Source organism: Apus apus, chromosome 4 (assembly GCF_020740795.1).
Source record: "Apus apus isolate bApuApu2 chromosome 4, bApuApu2.pri.cur, whole genome shotgun sequence".
NCBI lineage: Eukaryota > Metazoa > Chordata > Aves > Apodiformes > Apodidae > Apus > Apus apus.
This window is the reverse complement of record NC_067285.1, coordinates 73,810,404-73,837,024: the sequence shown is the minus strand read 5'-3', so window position 1 is coordinate 73,837,024 and position 26,621 is coordinate 73,810,404. Positions and strand designations below refer to the sequence as shown.

At 37.3% G+C, this 26,621-nt stretch overlaps 1 protein-coding gene across 3 annotated transcripts in view; it reads left to right on the top strand.

Moving 5' to 3' along the window:
* FSTL5 (follistatin like 5) overlaps window positions 1-26,621 on the top strand; it is a 282,795-nt gene that overhangs the window by 74,364 nt on the left and 181,810 nt on the right. For all 3 annotated transcript variants that reach the window (XM_051619524.1, XM_051619523.1, XM_051619525.1), the window contains one exon: window positions 18,727-18,975. In XM_051619524.1, the coding sequence (XP_051475484.1) occupies window positions 18,727-18,975 (249 nt within the window). The remainder of the gene's footprint in view (window positions 1-18,726; window positions 18,976-26,621) is intronic.

Here is a 26,621-nt window from a genome sequence, read left to right as displayed (position 1 = left end):
AACACTTAAAAGCAATTGTATTTGTGTCCAGCCACTAATGTCTAGCTTACTAATGAAAAATGACATTTGTATGTTAAACTTTGTGAATTTTGATCAGGAAAACACAGAAAACATTTAAGACTTTAAAAATCACTAGGAGTAAAATAATTTAATATTTAATTAATTTTAAATATATCAAGTATTTTTATTCAGGAAAAAAATTTTGGAACTTTTTTTTTTTTCTTCCAGAAGTTGTTTTCCCTCGTTTTATTTTGGTTTGTGTAATGGTTATTAATGAGATGGTAATAATGAGAGTAAAGAGAAAATCCTAATTTTACAAGATCTTGAGTTGGATGTTACTGAATGTCTGATTCATTTTAAGGTCAAAACAGGATCAGCACAGAAAAACAGGAAAAGAGAAGTCGATCGAAGGCAGCTTCTGCCTCTGGGGCTGTTTCATTTGTATCTGGCTGCTACAAAAACACAAAACAAGTACATGAACTTTTGAGCTATTATCATACCTGGCCAACTCCTATGGTTGTTGAGGGTTGTTTAGCATAATGTTTTACATCAAGGCTCTTCCTAGGTGATAGTAAGAGATTATCATCAAGGTGAAGTTAAAAACTAAGCTGGAACAAAGTAACTGTAGTGTTGATTCCAAGAATAGAAACTACTAATCATCTCCTCAGAATAAAATAAAACCAATGCAAAAAACCAAAACCAACCAACTAAACCCCCCTCAAAAAAACCAAAAAACAAAAAACACCAAAAAAACAAAACTAAAACCCCCATGAGGTAAAAAGACCTTGTAACAGATCACTTTCTCTTCAACTTAACTTTCATCAATATTTAGGTAAAGCTCATGCATTGGTTAAATGAAAACTATCCTCCTTAACACTGCTTCCTGGACTGGGCACTGACTTTATGATGCAGATTTAGAAATTCATATTCTCCATGACCATGGATGGTCCCAAGACTGCAGCATTCATCAGTTCAATGTCAGATCTCTATGGAGATGTGTCAAGTGATGTAGACCTCGTCTGAATACTATTTTGCAGTTTATGCAGAATATGAGCACAGTCTTTCAGTTCAAATTTTGGGACCACAGATTACCAGAAAGGCTGGAATAGCAGCAAGGTTTGAGTCACTTCCTGAGTAGTCCTAGATTTATGATGTATAGAGAATTAGAATAGATTATTTTTCAAAGAAGAAAACTTTCAATTTCTTGTTTTCATGGAAAAATATGAGCTTAGGAAAACATGATGTATTGGGGGGAAAGTACCAAAATGTTTACTGGGATAGAGTTATTGCCTCCAAAATCAAACATTTGGTCAATAGAGACAAAACTAGTCACTTCGTAACAACTTGCTTAGAGCAGTTGAAAATGCAGAAAAGTCAGAGTAATTATTTGATTACAGATTGGTGAGTATGTAAGATGCAGAACTGACAGCTTCAACAGACCAAAATAGTGAGATTATTCCCCAAGTCTGGCATTCAAAAGACTAAAATTATTTTAGTCATACTTTAATTTCTCAATATGTCTCTAAGAACATAGATTTCATAAAAATATTTTTTAAACTGCCCTATATTATATGCATCAACTGTTACATTATTTTTGAGACTAGTACTTCTGTTCACATGTATTCTTTATACTATTATACAAATGATCAGCGATTTTACACATTTTAAGAATACAGTTAACATTTTACGCTATCTAAATATGTCTCTCAGACTTTACCTGCTCACTACCTCTTATGTTTTACATCAACAACATTAAAATGATTCTACAACATGGCAGATAGAAACTTGTGTAATTTAGAGTTATACTTAAACTGATCAATTTAAACTGATCAAATATGAGTGAGTTCAAGACATGAGGCAAGCACACTCCTATCTGTTTCAGCTGGCATCACTGCCTTGAAAATCTTCAGGTCTGTTTTACCATAGCACACAAGTAACAGGTTACGGGAGAGTGTGTCTCCCTCTATCTCTGAAAATATCAGTTTGACTTGACTGGATTGCAGAATCCGCAGAACTTTGATGAGTTTTTCTTGCTGAGTTCATCTGTGGTGCTCCTGTGGTGTTCTTGTCAGTGGAATATTACTGTCAATACCATTGTCCACTCAAAAAATTTCCTTCAAGAAGGGGAAGATGAGAGAGAAAGGCATACAATTCTTGTGGAAGTGCGGAAGAGGGAGGAAGAAATAAATTCAGTTTAATACTTACACATTGTCATAGCATACAGACTCAGCCAAAATCAATCCACTCCGGTAAAGTTATGTAGAAAAACATTTGGCCATGTATATTTATGAATATTCTTTACACTGGCTATCAAATTCAGGTGGAAAATTAAGAATAAATATAAAGAAAACAAAAAGCAGTCTTTTTAGGTGATGTGCTTTCCAACTACTTTTCACGAAAGGTTTATGTGAGCTCCAGAGAGCTTTAAACACAATTACATGATCCATCATTTTGCTGTTTTCTAGAAATTGTTGCTCTAACAGAATTCTCTGAAATTCCTTTATGAATACATATGTAGCAATGCTATTAAGGTACCATTTAGCTTTGCTTGAACATTCAAAAAATGATGCAAATTAAATTATTATAAAGTAATGGATAGCTTTGAAGACACAATTAGCAGCAAGTTTGTGCTAATGAGCATGACTGGAAGTACACTGATGTCCAAATTCTTCAGAGATAGCTATGGTGATTTATGGATTAAACTGCTTTAAAAAAGTGCATACCCATTCCTATTACTATTTGTACCTTACTCATTTTTTCCTGGACTGTAGTGCTGTGCTACTTCAACTGCACACAAGATGAAATTAAGACAGTAAAATAAGCTCTGCCATAACTTACAATGTTCATAAGCATTATATGAATGTTACCTTTTTGTGTAGTAATAAAAAGAAAATAATACAGTTACAATTCAGTTATGTTTGTATGTAAGGATAAATGTATAGTGTAAAGATATAATTGGTTTTTGGAAAGCTAAGCAAATCAGCTGGGTCATTCCAGTAACTTTAAACTAATTAGTCAAATCAGACAGATCTCAGATTTCTTTGCCAGTTCTCAAACTGTTGTACTTGGAAAGATTAGATGGTCGCACTTAAGCACAGATAAAAAAAATCCTGCATTATAATTTCAGTCATTAAACCAAACAGTTTAAGCTGAAAACAATTGTAAAATTTAGTTACAAAGGCATTGCAATTTATAAAGGATTTGTGATTAAATGTTTATTTCTGTTGCAATTAATTACTTAGAATTGCCAAGCATAAGCAGGCTTTGTTGCCCTGAATTAACTTTCAATTCTGTATAATAAAAACAAAAATAAAATTAGTAGCCCAAAATACTTATTCCCCCTGCAGTGTTTATTTCTCTAGTTACAAAACGTAAATTTACAACCATGTGTCTCATTTCATTAATTAATTGAAATCACTTAAGAAAGTATGATGTATAACAAACTATTTAGCGTTACTAATGTGTATGAAAAGTAACCTTCTGTTTGGAAATTACACATACAATAAATATTACAACAGGATTTTTATTCATTTGAAAAGTTTCTGCACTTCCATAGCTAAAACTTTGAAAGAATTGACAGTGATTTGGTAGCTGTGCTGACCATAATTTCCAGTTTTACCTTTGCTGTTTTCCAATAGAAGAACTGCAGCCACTGAACCAGAGGTGTGGCAGTTAAGAATCACTGTAGTTGCACTTGTAGACAGTGCTCTCTTGAACAGTACTTTTAAATTATCTTTATTTTTGTGAAATTACTCGTGTAGCTTGTATTTCTGAAATGCGTAATGATAGTCTATTACTATAGCCGTAGATTAATTGACAATTATATGTAGTAATGCTAGTGGGTTTTATACATTTCTAATATGATCCAAGAAGCAAAATACTATTTTTGCCATGTTTATAATAAGGGCAATTTGTAACAGAAGTTTTATCAACTAATACAAAAAGCATGACAGTTGGAATATCTGACTAGGATTTTTCTTTCTGTTGAAATCTAAATGCTTTTTCATTCATAAAAATATGTATGCATTTTCTTATAACTGATTTTCCACGATATACAAGATAGCACTGTTTGTATTTTTGGTTTAGTTTGTTTTTACATATTTATTAGAAGAACCAAAATAATAAAAATAATTATATAAAAGGATACTAGACTTAAACAATTGTAACTGTCTTACTGTTGTTTAGCACCAAAACTATTATTTAATCTTATTTTTTTTAGGAATTACATAGTTCAGGCACAGAAGAAGAACAGTTTTTCAGTAGCTGACTGAGTCATATCACTAGTGCATTACATTCGATGAAAAAAATTACTTTTATTTTTTTTGAATGGACATGTCTGGCTTAAAGAGTAATTTTTAATATTTAGTAAGTATAAAGACTTATAAATAGATGTATAAATGGTTTTTAAGAGGTTGTTTATGTGGACTATTTTTTAAATAACTTTTTCAAAGAGGAATATTCTCATATCACATGTCAATATGAAGATTTTTGATGCTTCACTTTTCTGTTTTTGTTTTTTCTTTCCTTGGAACAACATTCCCCACCATGGAGATCAGGAAAAGCATTTTGCCTTTTCATTTTAGTACAGTCTAGCTTTTAGGGTGGGCTTTGATAATTGTAGGTATTTTGGGTTAACTCAAAACTCTGGTAGCAATAACAGAGACATGGTGGGACAGCTCACATGACTGGAATGTGGTCATGGATGGTTATGTGCTTTTTAGGAAAGATAGGGCGGGGAAGCGAGGTGGTGGAGTTGCTCTTTATGTGAGAGAGCAACTAGAATGTATTGAGTTTTGTGCAGGGGCCGATGAGGGGCAAGTTGAAAGTCTGTGGGTAAGAATTAAGGGGCAGGCTGGTGTGGGTGATACAGTTGTGGGGGTCTACTACAGACCTCCAGATCAAGATGAGGAAGTTGATGAGGCTTTCTACAGGCAGTTGAAAGCAGCCTCACAACTACAGGCCCTAGTCCTCACGGGAGATTTTAACTACCCCGATATCTGCTGGAAGACTTACACAGCCAGCCTTTCACAGTCTAGGAGGTTCCTCCAGTGCATTGATGATAACTTCTTAATGCAAATGGTGGACAAGCCAACTAGAAGAGGAGCGCTCCTGGATCTTGTATTAACTAACAAGGAGGGCCTTATTGAAGCAGTGGTGGTCAATGGCAGCCTTGGCTGCAGTGATCACGAGATGGTGGAGTTCAGGATCCTGTGTGGAAGGAACAGAATACCCAGCAGGATCAGAACCCTGGACTTCCACAAGGCAAACTTTGGCCTCGTTAATCAACTGTTAAGGGAAATCCCATGGGACAGAGTGCTAGAAGGTAAAGGGGCTCAAGATAGTTGGTCAACATTCAAGGACCACTTCTTGCGAGCACAGGATCAGAGCATCCCAATGGTTAGGAAATCTAGTAAGGGAGCTAGGAGACCTGCATGGTTAAAAAAGGAACTACTGGGCAAACTCAAGTGGAAGAGGAAAATCTACAGATCATGGAAGGAGGGGCTGGTCACTTGGGAGGAATATAGGTCTGTTGTCAGAGGATGTAGGGAGGCAATTAGGAAAGCTAAGGCCTCCTTGGAACTTAACCTTGCAAGTCAGGTTAAGGATAATAGAAAGGGCTTTTTCAAATACATAGCTAACAAAACTAACACTAGGGGCAATATCGGCCCTCTGATGAATGAGGTGGGAGCCCTGGTGACAGAGGATATAAAGAAGGCAGAGGTGCTGAACGCCTTCTTTGCCTCTGTCTTTACTCCTGCAGGATTTCCCCATGAGCCCCAGATTCATATAGCCCCAGAAGAAGTCAAGATAGAGGAGGAGTTTGCCATGGTAGATGAGGATTGGGTTAGGGATCAGTTGAGTAATCTGGACATCCATAAATCGATGGGTCCGGATGGAATGCACCCAAGGGTGCTGAGGGAGCTGGCCGAGGTCATTGCTAGGCCACTCTCCATCATCTTTGGTAAGTCATGGGTAACAGGTGAGGTGCCTGAGGACTGGAGGATAGCAAATGTTACACCAGTCTACAAGAAGGGCAAGAAGGAGGACCCGGGTAACTATAGACCGGTCAGCCTCACCTCCATCCCTGGAAAGGTGATGGAACAACTTGTTCTTGTCACTATCTCCAGGCATATCAAGGATATGGGGGTCATCAGGAGCAGTCAGCATGGTTTTATCAAGGGTAAATCATGTTTGACTAACCTCATAGCCTTCTATGAGGAAATTACTAGGTGGATAGATGATGGTAGAGCGGTAGATGTGGTATACCTTGATTTCAGTAAAGCATTTGACACCGTCTCCCACAGCATCCTTGTAGATAAGTTGATCAGGTATGGGTTTGGTGATCAGGTAGTGAGATGGATCAAGAACTGGTTGAAAGGAAGAAGTCAGAGAGTTGTAGTCAATGGGGCAGAATCTGGTTGGAGGTGTGTGACCAGTGGAGTCCCTCAGGGGTCGGTACTGGGACCGGTGTTGTTCAACATCTTCATCAACGACCTGGATGAGGGTATAGAATGTACCCTCAGCAAGTTTGCTGATGACACTAAGCTGGGAGGAGTGGCTGACACACCAGAAGGCTGTGCTGCCATTCAGAGAGACTTAGACAGGCTGGAGACTTGGGCGGGGAGAAACATGATGAAGTTCAACAAGGGCAAGTGTAGAGTTCTGCATTTGGGGAAGAAAAACGCCATGCACCAGTACAGGTTGGGGGCTGACCTGCTGGAGAGCAGTGTAGGAGAAAGGGACCTGGGAATCCTGGTAGACAGGAGGATGACCATGAGCCAGCAGTGTGCCCTTGTGGCCAAGAAGGCCAACGGCATCCTGGGGTGCATTAGAAAGGGTGTGGTTAGTAGGTCAAGAGAGGTTCTCCTACCTCTTTATTCTGCATTGGTGAGGCCGCATCTGGAGTATTGTGTCCAGTTCTGGGCCCCTCAGTTCAGGAAGGACAGGGATCTGCTTGAGAGAGTCCAGCGCAGAGCTACAAAGATGATAAGGGAGCAGAACATCTCCCTTATGAGGAGAGGCTGAGGGAGCTGGGTCTCTTTAGCTTGGAGAAAAGGAGACTGAGGGGTAACCTCATTAATGTTTACAAATACGTAAGGGGTGAGTGTCAGGGAGATGGAGTTAGGCTTTTCTCGGTGATGACCAGTGATAGGACAAGGGGTAATGGGTGGAAATTGGAGCATAGGAGGTTCAAGGTGAATATACGAAAAAAATTTTTTACTGTGAGAGTGACAGAGCACTGGAACAGGCTGCCCAGGGAGGTTGTGGAGTCTCCTTCACTGGAGACATTCAAAACCCACCTGGATGCGTTCTTGTGTGATGTGCTCTAGGTGACCCTGCTCTAGCAGGGGGGGTTGGACTAGATGATCTTTCGAGGTCCCTTCCAACCCCTAAGATTCTATGATTCTATGATTCTATGAAACTCCTTCAGAAAAAACCCACAACTTTGCTGAATATATGGAGCAGATTGGATCAATTCTGCTCTGAAACAAGAGGTGTGTGCACGGTGCATTTTGCTATGCTTAACTTTATAGCTAAACTTAACATGGCCAAATTAAGTCCTGAACATTCAGGCCTATTTCAGATGAAGATTTTCTTTTAACAAGGTCCACAGTCAAATGGTATTGCTTCACCATTTATATGTCTATTCTTTGTAAAGACATTCTTTTTAAGACTTCTTTTTACGGTCCCTATAAGACTTTTTCCAAAAATTGCATACCTTTAGGAGTGACATTTACATATTGAAAGGTTTGTTGGTGGTTTTAGTTTGTTTTGTTGTGGTTTTTTTTTAGGGTTGTTTTTTTTCTTAGCCACACATGGATCATTGGTCAAAGTTTGTTAGCTAAGTTAATGTTTTTAAGAGCTATACTAAAGTAATTCTTTATGGTGGGGCTGTGAGACAGTGGAACCAGTTGCCCAGGGAAGTTGTGGATGCCCCATCCCTGGAAGTGTTCAAGGCCAGGTTGGATGGGGCTTGCAGCAACCTGTTCTAGTGGGAGGTGTCCCTGTCCTTCGCAGGAGAATTGGAACTAATTGATCTTTAAGGTCTCTTACAAGGCAAACCATTCTGTGATTATATATATACAGGTATGCAGTATTCTGTTTTATTCTTTCTGAAGGGCTTTTAAAGATTATAGCTCACCTTACTAAGCTCTACATTGTTAAATATCATGTGTTTGTGCTCCACACAGGTAAAGGATATGGCAAATATTAGTCTATTAATACTTTTGTTTAAGAAATTGAATTAGAAATTATGTATATAAAGCCCATTATAATAATCTTCTAAATATGCTTTCCCCCCCAAAAAAAAAAAAAAAAGTCCACTGATTAACAGTTTAGATTAACTTCCTGCTGTTCCCCTCCTGCTACCCTTAACTTTCTGGGTTTACTAAAGCTCTCACACTGTGTCCCTGTACTCGGCCTGTCTGCATTGAAATTTCATTTCCTTGTAGCAGCTTGCATAGTGCCATGTTGGTAGTAACTAAGGCAGTGTTGGGTCTTAGCTATTGCTGAGCAATGCTTGCACAGCATCAAGGTCTTTTTCCAACTCAGCAGCTCTCAAAGCAAGAAGCTGGGAGGGGACATGGCCGGGACTGCTGACCCAAACTGAGCAAATGGAAATGCTGTAGCATTTGACACTTGTTTGGCAGTAACAGCTGGGGGAAAGGAGGAGGAGGGGATATTGTTGGTTAAGGCATGGCCTTGTTATGTGTACAAGTTTCTGGGAGGTGGCTGGGAATCTGCCTGTTGACAAGAATTAGTGAATAAATTCCTTACTCAATTCCTTCTGAATTCCTGGGGGAGGCTGAGCAAGCGACTTTGTGGGCACTTACCTAGCAGCCAGGGTCAACCCACCACAGTTCCTTAGTAACAACTTGTAAAAAATGGATGTCAAATTCATTTTAGCTTTCCTTGAACAGAAATGATGCTGCACTTCAAACAAATAGTTTAAATGCTGCTCAATGCACATGCTACTTTTTTTAGTAGGGGTCCCTGGGAAAGGTAGCAGAAAGCCATCACAGCTCTTTTCTGCAGAGAAGACTTTGATAACTCCAAAAAAACTCCAACAAAACAGTGTTGATTCAGTATCTAACACAGAAATTGTTTATCTGGAATATGGTTTGCTAGTTTGTACCATGGATAATTGAATGACCATTTTATTGCCAACTACTTGATCAGGGTTTAAGTCAAATTTTCTGTTTACCATGTCATTTCATATAAGAGCATTTTTAATCCCAGGGAAAGCCACATGTGCCTATGGAGGAAACAATAGTCTTTCACTGTGTTAACTCAAAATTGACAAATCTGTTCTTCATGTGAAAAGTTACCATAGACGAGCAGCTAATATTATTGCATGACACATTAATTACTACCTTAGTTCTTGAGACCAAATCCTAACAGCCTTTCTAATTTTTAACTAAGCAAAAGGAAAATTCCAGACAATTATTTACATGGGACTTCTGCTTGTTTTGATCATTGTTGCTAAAACTAAAAAGCAACAAGTGAGCAGCACTGAAGTTGTTTTGTCTGACTGAGAACAAGCTAGCCCTTTGTGATTTTCGGCAAGCTATGTTTCAAATAAGCATTAAAATGTCTGAAAGGTTCAAACGATGACCTTTTCAAAACTGCTGTCGCTGTGATGCAAATTTCCTGCTCTCACTGACAGTGGGTAGCACATTTGGCAGAAAAGAGGATTGCCTGCTGTGCTGCAATTGAAAAGCAATCAACCATTTGAATAAAGGTCCATGTATCTGTGATGAGGCAAACGTGTAATTTCCCACTGTTTTAGAGCATCAGCTGTTCACCACTGGTCTAATGTTAAATGAATAATAAACATTTTTCAAATGACATAGATAATACGTGGGAAAGCAAAACAGTAAATGCTAGGTACAGTAGGATTTAATTTAAATTAATGAATTGCTGGATTGAAACCACTTGAAGGACATCAGTCTACATTTACATGTAGATCCAGCAGTGCTTATTCCAAATCTGTTCGGCTGTTTGTTTCAGGCCTGCTAGATGTGTTTCATTCTCCTGTATAAGACAAGTAGCATTTATTGAGCCCACAGATAGTTTAACTAATTTAATGGTCACTGGACAAATAAAAGGACAATAATCAACAAAGGGGATTTTTACAAGTCTTAGTATAATCATAGAATCTTAGAATCATAGAACACCGGGTTGGAAGGGACCTCAAGGATCATCTGGTCCAACCTTTTTAGGTAATAGTATATTTTATATGAGATGGCTTACCACCCTGTCAGGCTGACACTTAAGTGTCCAATGTTGGGGAATCTGCCACTTCCCTTGGGAGACTATTCCAATGTTTGATCATCCTAATGGTGAAAAGTTTACCTCTTGTGTCCAATCGGAATCTCCCCAGGAGCGACTAGTGCCTATTACTCCTTGTAAATAGGGAGCCTCCATCTTCTTGGTAGCCACCCTTTAAGTACTGGAACATGGTAATAAGGTCTCCCTGAAGCCTTCTTTTCTCAAGGCTGAACAAACCCAGTTTTTCCAGCTTCTCCTCATATGGCAGGTTCTCCAGTCTTCTGATCATCCTTGTGGCCCTTCTTTTGACCCTCTCCAGCCTGTCCACCTCTTAAATCAGCTTTTGGGAAGGATAGTAAAAATCTTGCCTTTCTGATTCGATTATTTTTTAACTTGCATATCATACACAAAAGAAAAATACCCAAGGGCTCTCATGTACTGTTTCTGAAGTTTTTTTCTTTCTCTTTTTTCATTATTTGCATAGAATAATACCTATTGTTCTAATTTAAAAAAACCAACCAATTACAGTAGTCAGAAATCACCCAGAAAAAAATTGTAAACTTTAAAAATACACATTCATAAAAACCCTACCGTCACCAATAAGCTGAGGCAAAGTTGGGTCTTGACAAGAAGCAGTACAATACAGAGGTGTAGTGACTTAGATACAAGCAAGAAATCTCACCTCTGAGCCACATCCTCACCAGTATAAGTGTAGTGAAGAGCCTTTGACTTCCCTTTCTAGAATCTACATGTGACAGAAAATTTCTGGTCTTCTTTTTGGTAGTAACAAATTGTTTTTCTTTTTTTCCTATTCTAGAATGATGGGGCAGAAAGATTTTTTGTGCATGATTAAATCCAGTCTTCGGCTTTTGCAGGCATCACTGGCTTTTGCATTTTCTGAACACAGATTTCCAAATCACCTCCTAGCAATGAATTTAGCGACACTTTCTTGATCCCAAGAAGCACGAACACATGAACAGTCCTAGCCAGGGCAGTAATTTCACCTAAAGAGCGTGCCGACCCTTGGGCCCTGAGGTTGCACACAGGACCCTGCTGTCCGGGCCCTGGTCACAGGGCCGAGGGGTTGCCCAGCAGCGCTTTAGTGGTGAAACTGATTTTGGCCCAGGCAGAAATCTGAACAGGGCACTGCTCTGGAGTTGTCCCAGTCATTTGTTATGCTCTGATATCAAAGCAGATACTTAAAAGCCTTCTGAGTGAGCAAGGAACTTTACAGAGGCAGGAAGCCACAGAAAGTCGACTTTAATTGTAAGATGAGAGGAGCTGAACCTCCCGGTGCAGAGTCGGGAAATGGCCGTTGGCTGTCCCGAAGGAGCCGGGAATGCTGGCGGCAAGCCCCGAGGCAGCGGCAGCGGAGAAAGCCCTTAAAGGTCAGCGAAGAGGAAGGGGGAGGGGCAGGTGAAAAAAGTTTCTGCCTGATAAGTAGAAGATATTTTTTTTTTAAATGTAGTACTAGTTGTGGCTGTGTATTCATTTCCTTTTTCTTATGTGGTGTTTTGGTCACTGTCTTAAGTTTGATTCAAACTGAGGAGGTATGATTTGCCTTTTTTTTTCTTTTCTGAGGAAGCTAAGTTCTGTTGGCTCAAGACAACTGCTGAGTGCTGTTAGAAGAAAGGGATTCACAAGTTGCTGTTTCTGACCAGCAGATACACTCATTTGGGAGTTTTCAGTATTTCAGTTAATAGCTGGGTATGCAATAATTACAAACCTTCTTGGTATTAGAGGGTTTTACTCACTGTAGTTTTGCATATTGTCATTCCTTTAGAAGTGTGGCACTTTCTCCTATTTGTTCCTAATTTACATTTACAGGAGAACACGAAAGTAATTTTATTTTAATATACAATGCAGGCATTTTCCTAAGTGTATTTAGCCTGGCTTCTAAGGTAAAAATAAATAAATAAAATCGTGTGGTTGTAGTGTCCGTGCCTGTTTCTGTTTGTAATTCCTTACTGATAAATGTTGAGCACACCATATTTCAATAAAATTCTAAGCAGGTGCAAGTGCTTACAGTACTTCCAATCCCCCTAAAAAGAATTAAGAGGGGGGACTCACTTAAGGGGAGATAAGGGGGCGATGGCGGCTTTTTTTTTTTGGGGGGGGGGCAGGCAAGCTGGGCAGGGAAGAACAGAGGAGAAGACAGTATGATATCCAGTAAAAAAATCATTGCAGGTGTGGGCAAAGTAGACTGTTGTATAAAGTACTCCAGCTCAGTTGGTGGCTGCTGAAAGAAAACGATGGCACAGCAAATGAATTATGTATTACTATCACCCGTATGCGTGGGAGCAGGGTTCAGGGGTGTGAGCTGAAAGTGGCTGGTGCTCATCCCGCCCCTGCCCGGGTGCGGGGCTACCTCCCCACCCCCGCCCTTCCTCCTGTCTTTCAACTGCTATTGCTGCCAATACGAACTTCTGTTTTGCCTCTGTCTTTGAGAAGCTTTTGAAGAGACACACATTGCTGCTTTCAGTGACAGCTAGGGCTACCAGAGTTGTGGAAAACAGTACATGATAAGGAATTGCTTGACAGACCTGTGAAGAGGAGGTTTTTTTCTGGTGTGGAAATATGAATAGCTCTCTCTTATCTTCTTCAGAGCAGGTTTGCCCCTCTTCTTTTGAAAGATCCCTGGGAGGAGGAACAATATTCTAACAAAAGTTTTTTTTTACTGTTTTACACTTTTAAACCATTAGAAAAATAGTGATTTAAGTAAAACCTGCATATTTTATGTCTGTAGATTTACTCTTTTGAACTTCATATTTCTAATCCTACTATGTGGTTTAAAATTATCCCTCACATTTTACCCACTGATTTATTATTTTTATAACCGAATGTATGCAGGCATTTTGTTGCAGTTAATTAGAGCTATGTGGTACATTCTTGTGCCTATGTATGCCATTTTTAAACTTCTTTCAGCTCCTATCTCATTACCTTAACATTAAAAGGTTTACCTTAAAAGTGTAAGGCAGCAGAGTTCCTTAGACTTGTTTATCTGTAATTCTAGTGCTGTTGAACTCATCAGAAAAACTCTTCATGTGGTCAGCCTTCTGTGAATGCTCTTCCACCTTTATGAATGGTGGCATTTAGCTATTTTGTTCATACTCATTGTATTCAAACTCTGACTGTGTTTGAAATGCTCCTGTAATGATTTTCCTTGTGGTGAAGTACCATAATTTTAAGGGTTTTTTTCATCTATGAGATTTTTTTTCTTCATACCTGTGATTTGACAAATCTTACCCCTTTCTCCTCTATCAAATTTAATTAGACAAACAAGTTGCTCTTTTTTCCTCGACTATTGTATCTTGTTTGTTCTTTTTTTTTATTCATAACTTTTTTATTCTGAAGTAAGGAACAATGCTATTATTAAGTAAATTTTCTCAGCTATAATTTCTTGCCATAGTTCCCTCTTCCTTTGATGTCTGTCTTTGGCCTCCAATACAGCATGTAGACAACATAAGAATGTATTGGATAGTTAATTGATTTTTTTTTTTCTTCCTGTGCTTTAAACTTAACATCTAGACAAACTGAACATAATAAGAAAAAAAGTTGAATATGAAGAGAGAGAAGGGACCTTTAAGTGGAAAGACAAAAATACAGCTGTGGACCTGGAATTGTCATTTACAGAATCCTTTTAAATAAAGGAGGAGAGGGGGACAAGACTGTTGACTCCAGAAATCAGCATCAGTTACTTGTACACAGGATAATGTTGTATTATTTCAAAAAATAGCTGCCATTGTTTCAAATGACATGTAAATAAAGCTACACATTGTGACAGAAGCAGTGAATGCAAATTATGTTGTTAGGAACATAATTTAAAAAATCATCTGAGTTTCTGAGAGAGGGCTCAACTTACCAAAAGTCTGTGTGTATTCCAGCCTTAGGCCACCTGGAGAATGTGGCAATTCATGCGCTCGTGAATTTCCAAAGTTACCATGTTTTATGTTTTGCTAAAGAGATCAGTTAAAGAAAAAATTCTATATTCCTGTCAGCCTAAAACATGTGCTTAATTCCCAAGTGTAAATGATGCAACTGTGACCTAAAACTTGCTCAGCTATGGGTGCTGTTGAGCTGGCTTTAGTCTAGGGAAACATGTATGTGGAATCCTAAGTGACAGGTTGAAACTCTATTTAATATTTGTCTTAAAAGAAAAGCAAAAAAATTTAGCATTCTCAATTTTCTGAAAGCAAACTCTTTTCTTTTTACTTGTTCCTTCATTTTATGTCTATTTATAGAGTTTCAGTTTCAAGAGAAGCTGAAAAAACCTGCATGACTGCTTTGGCTGTCTCAGGCATAATACACTTTTAATGATACTTCTTAAATGGTGGTGTTTTTTAACATAAGTCAGGAAATATTTAAATTATCATAGCTTTATTTTCAAATTATACAAAGTACATTTTGTTTTCCATACTCTTGGAATGTATTGGTTTACACTTTCTTTGCTGCAAATTCACAGTATGCCAAGATAGCTAATATGGGTACAGGTACTTTTCTACACTGGCATTTAAAAAATAGAATTCTCAAAAACTTCCATTATCACTCTATCAAAAGTATGCTGGCATTAATAATAATTCCATGTAAGCAAAACAGTAGTGGCAATTCCCTGAGAGTCACTGGAATACACAGGTGTTTTGTTTAATGGGCTGCAGGTCACAGCCCATGTGGGTTTAAAAGATGGTTTCTTGTCTGATAATGACCAGATTGGTGGTATACTTTTACACCTGAACAGGAAGCAGCTCTATTCCAAGCTCTTTTCAGTGATGACCACTGATAGGACAAGGGGCAATGGATACAAACTGGAGCATAGGAGGTTCCATGTGAATATCAGGAAGAACTTCTTTACTGTGAAAGTGACAGAGCACTGGAACAGGCTGCCCAGATAGGTTGTGGAGTTTCCTTCACTGAAGACATTCAAAACCCGCCTGGACACATTCCTGTGTGATGTGCTCTGGGTGGCCGTGCTCTGGCAGGAGGATTGGACTAGATGATCTTTCGAGGTCCCTTCCAACCTGTAGGATTCTGTGATTCTGTGAAAAATACGGCTTCCTAAAATAACTCCCTTCTTTTGGAAGCAAAAACTGAAATGAAGAATTTGCCAAATACAGTGATTCTTGCAAGCTGGGCCGGAACAGTGAAAAGCAGAAGTTGGTTTGTTTGAGGGCTAGTTTATACAGTGAGTTTTCATTCCTCCTACCGTGGTACAGTCAGGAAGACAGCTGCAACTTGATGAAAAGCATATCCTATGTAAGAGTCCTGAATATTTTACAGTACCTCTACCAGTCAAAACAAACAGTTAGGTCACCCTAACCAAGCACAGGGGACTAAAACAGTGCTGTGCTTTACTTGCCTTTATCAACTAAATCTTAGTATGACTACAGAAGTTTTTGTATATCCAATTTTTATCTCTGTTTTTAAAGACTTGTTTGGCAACAAGCAAAGACTTGCAGATAATGCAATTTTGTAAACAAAAAGGTTAATGCATTTTTGTACTATCCTATTTGATCAAACATTTTGCTTTTTTTTCAGCTCTGACAATAAAGTGCTAGTGCTCTTTATCCATAGTTAGTAAGTGCCCCTTACCAAGGCTTTTCAAAACGTCTGAAATCTCCGTTGTACTGGTTTATTCCTCTGTGAATCAGAAGCCTGGTTGTCCTTATATTTCATTAATAATTCCTCAGAAATGTAAAGAGGAAACATAAGTATCTGTGGAAAAGCTTCTCTTGGTAGGACTCACAAATAGTTCCTTGCAATTGTTTCTTCATTATTTAGTTGCAGCACTTAGTGCTGCATTGCTTACTTAGGTGAAAGAAAAAAAATCCAAGATGACTGCATTTGCCCTGCACCTTTTGCTAATTTGTTTTGATCCACGACAATAATATTTTGACTTTACCTATGAAGACCCAATCCACGCCATTACATGTAACCTTGTTTTTTTGCTGGTAGCATTAAAATTCCTATGTTTGTGTGTCGCTAGCTTTTTTTTTTTTTTTTAATTAAATTGCTTATGTCTAAACCCGTTTATTTTTTGTCTCTCAGTGTCTGTTGAATATTTGTTTACCTTTTCAGAATTGGGTGTGCTTTTAGTTCAAATTTGTATCGATTATGTTTGTGAACATTTAGTCACCTCATTTGAAGTTGCATGGATTTTATTTAATTTTTTGCTGTGAATGATCAGGCAACCACTAGTTGGTGGAATTGTTTAAACGTTTTTTTCTTAAATATAAACATGTTCTATTTCTTAAATAGAACACTTGAAACACTGCATAGCTGATCCATTTCATCAAATATATTAGAACAACTGCAAGTTTCTACATTAAAAATAGCACAGAACAGTTCTTGTTAAACAGGCATTAAAAATAAATGAACTTAAGGCAGAGACTATGAAGAAAGATTTGTACCTCTTTTGACGTCAATGGGAATTTTACTATTGACTTCAATAGGAGTTGCGTATGCAGGGATGTATGCAAATATATATATTGTTTTGGAATAGTTAGTGGAGTAAAATGGAGGCATTGATCAAACATTTCATAAAGTCATACAGTTTTTCATTAGGGCAAAATGCTTGCTTGTTTATTGATGTACATGATTGGTATATGCTGACATATACCAATATTATAAATATCAATATAAATTATGCAAATCATTCTCCCTCATCTGAAAGGAGCTGTTTTGCATTCAGACATCAGATTCAATTATAGTACTAAAATTAAGTCCCAAATGAATTCTTAAATTGGTTTCTGCTTTCACAGCAATATATAGCAGTGCATTGTTGAGTCACCACACACCTCTTAGTATTTCAGAGCAGCTGTCAGATTGAGGTCTTTATCTTCCAATTCAGAAAGCAGAAATAATAATGATTTATGTACTTTGGCCTCAAACTGCAACAATTCTAATACTTCAAAGAAGCCCTGTAATTCTGAAATGTGTGTGCATGACTAGTTCTGCACTCTTGGATGTTGCAAGACTGCATTTGGGTTAGCAGTAGTAGAAGGAAACGGGCTTTACGTTAATTTCTGTCAGTAAATGGTCTGTTGTCTGTATATGGTAGTGACACATTGTCAGAAGGAATGGTATTTTCAGAAACTTATGGGAGATTTTTAACAGTTAATTGAGTTTGCCTATTTCGGGTCAGTTTGGTTCATGAACAATTAAACCCACCATCAGCCTGTCCTATACCGTTTCATCCATGTGTATAAAAATGACTGTAACATAGTTATATTAGATATATCAGAGGTGCAGATACAGTCCTCGCAACTTAGTCCTCTCAATTTGTAATAAAATAATACAGCAAAAGGATTGTCATATTAAAGCTAAATTTCATACTTGCATGCTTTCCATAGTACATTTGTCTGTAGAAAATTTCTGCTGTATGAGAAAGCAAAGAATCAGTGTACTGATGTCTTAGGTTTTACAGTCCTGTACGCTTAAGAAGAGTAAGTGGTAAGGATTTACTTCTGCCATTGCAGTTAAAACCCACAAAGTCTTAGTGATTAGAAACAATGTATGTCAGACTATGGTATTGTCACATAAACTCTTCACTACAGAAAATGAATCTAATACTACCAAATTACACATTGCCATTTGTTTGTTTGTACTATTTTTTATCAAGCAGCTGAGCATCATTCAGGTAGGCTGCAAGGATAAGGAAAGTACTGCAAGGAAATAGAAAACTAGTTATATATGATATTTGAGGATCCAGTTTTTATTCATTTTGGAGATTAGGAGCGTTAGAGCAAGAGAATAATATGTAGTAACTGCGAAGGGCAGTGTCTGTTCCACATTTGGAGATATTTTAATATTTTATACTTATTTTAGGAAACAATTATGGTATCAGAGCAGCTACATACTTGAAGTTTGGGTAATTGCATTTGACAGTTTGGGTTTTTTTCTCCTCCTACCCTTTCCATCACTAAGAAGTGACCGCATACTTAGTTCTATGGCAGCCAAGAGGAAACTGAGGATATGTTAAAGGAAACATTACTGTGCACTGAACTTCCCATTTCCTCTAGAGATCTGCAACTGACCTCAGTACTTATTTGACATGTTGGCAGCAGCACAGCTAGGGTAGAAAGAGACAGATTGCTTTGGTCACCTAGTGTAGATAATCCATTTCCATGTTCTAGGAACAGAAGAATGTGGGAGTTGCAGCTAGCAGAAGCTCCTTTACTTTTACTGCACCCCTCTTAAAGTCCTGTTGCTTATCCAAATCCCATTTGTCTCACTGAAATGCCAGCAGAGGCTCATTTAACTCCTTCTAGCTGCCATTCATTTTATATATTAATCCTGCATTTCCATCATGCTCTGTTCCTTGAAATATTCTTGGCATCACAGAGCTGCTGTTCTCTTTTATTCTCCATGTTGGTTAAGAGCCTTGACCTGGCTCTAGTTATTCCTGTGTGTCAATCTCAATGTGTGAATGTCTACTTTTTTTTTTTTTTTTTTTTTAAGGGTATATGAGTCAAGGTGGCCATTTTGGATCATGTGAAAACAAGTACTGTGGTCTGGGTAGACACTGCGTTGTGAATGGAGGGACTGGCCAAGCAGAGTGTCTGTGCATGGAGCGCTGCAAGCCACATTACAAGCCTGTCTGTGGTTCTGATGGAGAATTCTATGAAAACCATTGTGAGGTGCACCGGGCTGCCTGTCTGAAAAAGCAAAAGGTCACCATTGTCCACAGTGAAGATTGCTTCTACAAAGGTAAGCATGGCTGAATAGTATCTGGAATCTTGCTGTCATGTACGTGTTTTCAAGCAGTTCAATCAAAGCTCTATGGGAGGCTCCACAGAGTGAATAGATGACTCAAAAATTTAGTACAGTATGTATCTCACTGCAGAGATATCCTATGGATTTTTTTTTTTTTAAATTTTTATTTGTACTCAGTGCTCTGATTAATCATCCCTTCTTAACTTAAATCAACCAGTTGTCTTTTGGAAATTAATCCATGGCAGCTTGCCTTATAAATATGGTTGTTGACCTCATCCATCTGAATGTATTTACAGTCCCAAAGCCTGAAGGATATTGATATTTGTTACAAGAAAAACAGAATTTAGGATTTCAGAGGGGTTTTGTAAGGCTGAAGGACCTGCACTCATACTTGAACGTGATCTGATAGCCTAACAGCTTGTTCATAGCTAAGTAAGTCTTCCATTGAATTTGGACAATGAAGAGTTTACTTTCATATTTACTAAAGCATGCAAGAATAACTACTTTTTAATCTTATGAATGCTGAGAGGTATAGTTTGTTAAACATCTTATATTGTCACTTATAATGTCAACAATGAGCACACCTTGCAGGTTTCTGAAATTCTGCCAATACAGACCTTGATTAAGCATGTGTATGAGTGCTTTGACTAGTTTGCAGTATGTTTTTACTGGTTAAACAGACAGATGGCTTTTTTTGGGGGGAATGTTTTTAAATAAGGCCATTTGTAATGAGATCTACTTAGGGATTGAACTAATTAATATTCTTTATAAAGATTGTCCCATTTTTGTTAACATATGTTGTGGACATAGTTGCATTCTCAGTAATAACAAATAAATGCTATCACCACAGAAAAAAAAAAATTGCTACAATATTTCTGTTAAATGAAATTCATCTTTCTAGGGAACATTAATTTAAATGAAAATATTCCACTTAAATTTTAATGAGAATTTTCAAGATTGTAGTCTAGTATAAAGTTGTTCAAGTGAACAAATTATAAAACTTTCAAAGTTGAATTTTTCACTACATTTGTGGTTGAGGGATTTTCCTTTAAATGAAAAGTTAGGCTTTTTTTAACAAATCCAAACAGCCCCAGTAATGCCCAATACCTTCACTATTCTGAAGGGTATTGTAGTAGAAAAACTGAATTTGGGGGGGGTGGGGGAGAACTCACAAAAAATTATATTTTCCTAACAATTTAATTAAAGAAAAAAACATAATGCTTACACAATTGGGCTTTGTATATTTGTTCATTGCTGAGTAAATTAGGTGACTGGCAAGGCCAAGCACTTCGCCTCCTTCAACAGGACATGTTAAGCTCAGCAACTTTATCAAAAACATGTTAAGGGACAGGGGTCCGTAGATTAAACAGGAATGTGTGGAAATCTTATAAGGGGAAATACACTTGTAATAATGAAATTTTAAATTTGTTAAAAATGAAATGTGGACACTCCAAAATTGGTATGTCGTCATGATGTATAGACTTTAAGTTTGTGTCTTCTGAGGTAGTGCAAAATGAGTATTTTATTTCAGGTGTATAGCTTATGGGGCTTGTAGCAAATGGTTTGTGTTTCAAAAAAGCACACAATCTCAACAGTTTTTTGTTGTGTAGTTTTTTTGTTTTGTTGTGTTTTTTTTAATTCAGTACTCTGATAGAATAAATGAGAGTAAAAAACACTAAAATGTTCAAATTTATGGTTCTTCAGTGTGCTGTACACAATAGAAATACATTCAGAGCATGTTTGTGAAAAATTGTATTGTTTCCTTTTCTGAGGGGAGGAAAAACGTAGTGAGGTTTATTTACTGAAATGGAAAGTGAGGCAGTACTTCAGCTAGAAATATCATTCAAACACTGCCTCAAGTTTTGTTAGCTTGTCTTAAGTTTTAAATTTCCCATGTTAGTTTCATGTCTGTTGTAGTGGACAATGAAATATCTGAATGGTGTTCAACTTTTGGTACCTAATTTAGATGCTGGATTTAAAAAGTAGGTTTCTCTTTAGTCAGTGGCAATATTCAGAAAAGGACTAAGGTATCCAAGTTACTTGCTCTGAGTTGCCTTCTAAAAACTGTTATCTATCAAGATACTCGGGTCTTCTAGATGACTGCAAAGAGTGTAAAATATTTAGTTTTCTCTCTTCTTTCTCATGTTCACTCCATTTGTGTTAAACAGGTGAGGCTGGGGACAGATATTTTGCTTTATTTTATTTGGTATATATTTATTTGGTATATATAGGCTGTACCAATTACAGTTTCTAATCTTGTTAACTTCAGCTTATTCATTGCTGTAGCACAGGACAAGTGACAAAGCACTGTTTCCATTTGTGGCTGTTGAATATATTCTCCAGCATGGTGGTGTGTTGACCCTGGCTTTATCACTCCCCTTCTCAGCTGGACCAGGGGAGAGAAAATATATTAGGGAAGGCAGGGAAAGAAGTAGGAAGTTTTAAGTATCTCTTTGTCTTTCCCAGACAACTGGTGCTGTTATGCAAATTGTACATTTTTTACATGGATCAAAGTAACGGCCATCCTTAGTTAGAAATTACTTTTTCTCCACTCTTACAGTAATTTTTCTGTCAGTTGCTTATTGGCATGTCATGATGTCTTGCATCAGACACTGAACAACTTTTTTCATGTCTTAGATGTTGACTCTGACCATCTGAGTTACTCAATAAGCTGTCTCAAATTCTCACATGGAGGCAAAATGTATTATGCAGAGAAGGTAATTACTTTTAGATCATAGAAAAAAGGATCATATTTGAAGTATTTTTTATACCTGTTGAGTCCTCCATTTTCCACCTGGGAAGTTCAGTGTCCTGTGACTTGATTTTAGTGAATGCAAGTTCAACAACCACTTTCAAAGGTGCTCTCAGGCCTTAACTGTATAACAATGTTTTAAAATATTTAAAATTATTCTTAGAACTTAAAAGAACTCTAGGAAATCCTTGGTGATCTAAGGAATGTTCTGTGTGAGAAAGATCTCAAATTATTATTTCAACTGATAGAATGAAGGAATGGGGAAATAAGCAGTTGCTTGGCTCTTAGTTTACTTAGCCTTGGTGTTTATTGTATTTGTGGTTTTATTAGTTTTTAATGCCTGAACAAAATATAGAAGGTAAAAGTGAAAGGAAAGGTATTAATAGAAGGAAGTTAAGAAGCGAGTGCCAAGGAGAAAAGAGGGGTGGATAAGTGCTGGGATGGTGAGTTTAGTGGTGGGAAGAAGAGGAAACATAAATTATTAACTAAAGGAAATAGCAGTGGTGAAAATCTAAGTTCAGTTATTCACTAGATCTGACATTGACAGTGTGAGCTGGTAAATGTGACACGCTGATGCCATTCTGGTTGGCACCAACTTTTGTTGGCTTGCTGACTACATGGCTATATGGATGGGTGGCTTCTGCAGCCTCTCTGCTTCCAGTGTTCTGGCTGTTCTCAGGCCATGCACTTCGTGTGTCAGAGCAGATTAACATATTGTGCAAGGAGAAATCAGGCCATCTGGATCTCGCTGCTCTTGATACTGTTGTATAACACCTTCCTGGCTGTCACATTCTGTACATTTTACATTAAGTGTATTTCTATACACAGAGATACACCCAATTGTTATGACAAACTGCTGTTTACTTGGAATGCTCAGGAATGTAATAGATACTTCTATGTACTATGACTTTTCTAGAATATTTCTGGGATACAAGTTACTCCATATTTAAGCTTTTATTACAGATAGCTTCTGTAGTATCCTTATTTTACTTCTCTTTCTATCCTTGTCTCATTTTTCATTTAGTGAATCTTTTAATCTGTTAATGGCTAGATTTCTGAGGACTGCTGTGTTCTTGCCAGTGTGTTTTCTCAAAAGAGAAGGTAGAAACTTGGGAAAGGAAAATTTGCTGCTGATATGCAGTTGTTCAAGGCAGCGAAGAAAAGAGCTGACTGTGAACAGATTCAGAAGCGGTCTGGGCAAGCTGGAAATACTCGCAGATGACAACAAGATGATCAAAAGTACTAAATGGCTTATAAGGGATATGGAGAAGGCTTACAAAATCATCAGGGCATGCTGAGTGTAGATATGAGTAGTCTATCTGGTATTCCAATAAAGGAACTAAAAATTAACAAATAAGACAGCAGGAACAGATTCAGAACAAAGCTTTGGTGTTTGTTTTGCACAGAGCACATCTCTTGAGTAAAATCAACACAGGATTTTAGAAGCAGACTTCACAAATACTAGGTGAAAGGCTGCAGGCTTTTTCTTTTGAAAGTAACTTCAACCTAAATCCTAACAGTAGCCCACAGAAAAGATCTAGAACACCAGTCTAGCCTTGCAGGGACAGCTCAAAGTTGTTGTTTTGGCTTTGTTTTGTTACTTTGTGTGTGTGATTTGTGCCCTAGGTGACTGGTTTTAGGCTGGTTCCTAAAATATAGACATGTTGATTTAGAAGCACTGATATATTTAATCTCATTTAATGGCCATATACTTTGAAAGCAGAATATAAGTCTTTGCCATTCTACCAATTTCACTTCAGGAAATATTTCTTCTTAAATATAAATCTTGAATACCCACACTTATTATTTAATGTTAATCATTAGACAGTCTCAACAGACATTCACAATATGTTTATTTGAATGGCATTCTGGTATAGTGTTTTCATTGCAGTTGAACTTCTTCCTAAGATGTCTTTGCTTATTCCTCTATCAGCTGGCTTCTCTGCAGTTCTCAAAAACATCATTATTATATCCTTTCTGAACGCTTGAATTCCTGCAGATAGCATATACCCTTAAGGTTGCTGCTGATTAACTGTCAAGCTCCAGATATATATTCAACATAAACTCAATTATGAAAAGAAATTTGAAAAATCTTTTAGAACTCTATCAGAAGACTAAGAAGTAAGATTCTGCTTAATCTTAAAACATGTTTGATAAAGCATAGGAATTATTTGATGTACATTAGGAATTCAGCCCATTATCTGTGTATGCTGACTTTAGTGCAACACTTAACAATTTAAGGTTTTTTTTTTAAGAATTACTTCATGCAGGATTTGTATATGCTTTTAACTATTAACATGAGTAACTGCAGATTCAGAGAGTGGTAAAAATCAGTGTTGTGTTAATGGCAGGTATATATTCTGCTTCTTTCCGCATTTTTTGTTGGAAAGTGGTGCTCTAACCAATGGAAAACTGGTTCTTTTAATTGTACTTCAAAATAATGACCTAAATTTAAGCACTTTTCTTCTGGTCTGCTGTGCCCTCATTCATTTGGTTGAGCTGTATTGCTCATGCTTTTGGAAGACTGTAATTGTTTTTCCTCAAGCATCCATGAAAAATTTGTCACAAACACCTCTCTTAAATTGCCCACAATTTTCTTAAATTGCCTAAACTAACAGAAATGCAAGGCCTACCAATGTAATACCTGCTACTGAATCTGCAGAGTGAACATGAGTGCAGGGTATTTACGATACTGTCTATGTAACATGCTTATTTTAAAAATTCATCCTACTCTCTGCATTTGTTACTGTTGCTGGTATTGTACCACTTTGCAACTGAAGCCTAGTACTCTAGGCTGTGACGAACCTCAAACACATTATAAATACAGGAGTTTTTTGACTGGCTGAAGACATACTGTAAAGACATCTCTTATTTTCAGTAGCTGGAGCAGTCCCAATTGTTGCATATTAATTCCTTCAACACTGGAATAAATGTGTTAATAAGCTCTAACCTATTATGCATTCTGCATTCATATAATGATGGGGAATGTATGTTCTCTAGTTAACCTCTGTACAAAATTTAATGAAGTTAAAATTGCTTTTAGGGGCATCACTGCTGTTAGTTGCCACACAAAGAAGTGAGTGTATGGACATCCCAGATTTTTGTTGGTAGAAGTATTTGAATTTGCCTGCTTCATTACTAGAAGTTGAATCTGTTCAGAGAAGTTGCACTTATACTGAAAGCTGCATTTTAAAGTCTCTATCAAGACAAGGAACATTTTAAATGTAGATGTGATTAAACAGATGGTCTATTTTCTTAATGTAGATGGCAACTCATTGCCTATTTATGATAATATACTTACACTCTGTATGAGCTTTAGGCATTTGAGTGAAACTACACTGGATGTTTTGGTTTTGGTTTGGGGTTCATTCCCCCCCTGCTTCTTCTCCAAGTAAAAAGGGAAAGAGTGTTTAAGGGGAGGAAAAAAAGAGGTAAGTTTTAGTGATTTTTGGCTTAACATGGAGATACTGTGTTTGCATCAGCAGTTTCACAAATGCTTACAGCTCCTATACAGGTGCCAAATATACTACAATAGTTTTTCCAAATCAGCATACCCACATAATATTTCCTAGAAAAAGAAAGACCCTTGAAATCTTTTTAATTAGAAGTGCATATATTGTTAATTCTTGCTGTAAATTACGATATTCCTAGACATTGTGGGTTTTATGTATTGAATGAAGTACCTCATCTGCTTTCTTCTTACTATAACAAATGCTACATAAAGTTCAAGTGAGCAGTTTAGTTTGCATTTGGTTGAATAGTGAAAGAGAAGTTATTTCTAAGCATTATACATAGAAGCAGATGGTGTGCAGCTATCTGTTTTATCATTCTTTTTGTACAAGGGAGCATGATAAGAGAGGGATACTGTAGCATAGGACTGGTATGATGAGAAGGGATCAGCTAACAAAATACCCCTGTGACAGAGAGGGCTAATGGTATCCTGTGCTTCATCAGACAGAGTACTGCCAGCAGCGCAAGGGAAGTGATCCTTCCAGCTAGTCAGTACTGATGATGCCATACCTGGGGTAATTTGTCCAGTTCTGGGCTCCCTAGTGCAAGAGGGACGTGAGTTTACTGGAGAGAGTTCAGTGAAGGGCTACAGAGGATTAAGGGACTGGAACACCTCTTCCTACATGGACAGGCTGGGCCTGTTCAGCCTGGAGATGAGAAGGCCCATGGAGGAACTCATCAATGTACATCTACCTAACAGAACTTGGTAGGTTTTATGTACTAAATATATTACTTTCGGTTTTTTAAAAATAAGGTAATTATTATACACCACTGTAACACAAAGCATTGCAAGCAAAAGACAATTTGAAGCCTGGCAGAGGCATACAATAAGTAGGGTGATCCAGTGACAGCATTTTGTTTATTTGTTATGGAATTGTTGATGACATACAATACTCATTTTAACATAAACTACAATGAAAACAGAACATATTCTAAAAATTAGGGGTCAGACTTTGTCCTGAGATAAAATGGACTTGGCTCATGTTGAAGTTTATGTAGAATGGCCCAAAGAATCCTCCAGCTGAAACTGATTTTAAAAGCTTAATTTTGCCTCTGTCTAATTTAGTTCTCTCTTGAACTCTGAACTTCTCCCTTTTACTGCCATAGAAATCAGAGTTTTGCTACCGATATTAAAAATATCTTAACATTTATAAAATTTACATTATTTGAAGCTTTTACTTTTCATGAAGAAACTAGTGTGCTTTAAGAAAAAAAGTTATTTGAGACTAGAAGATGTTTCCACTGTCATTAGCAAATATATTCTTCCTGATAAGCATAGAGTAAATGAAATTTGATAAAATGGGCAATGAATTCTAATTAGATCCTTTAGTTTTCTCTTTATCTGGAACAATAATGTGGATTTAATTTAAAATTGTTG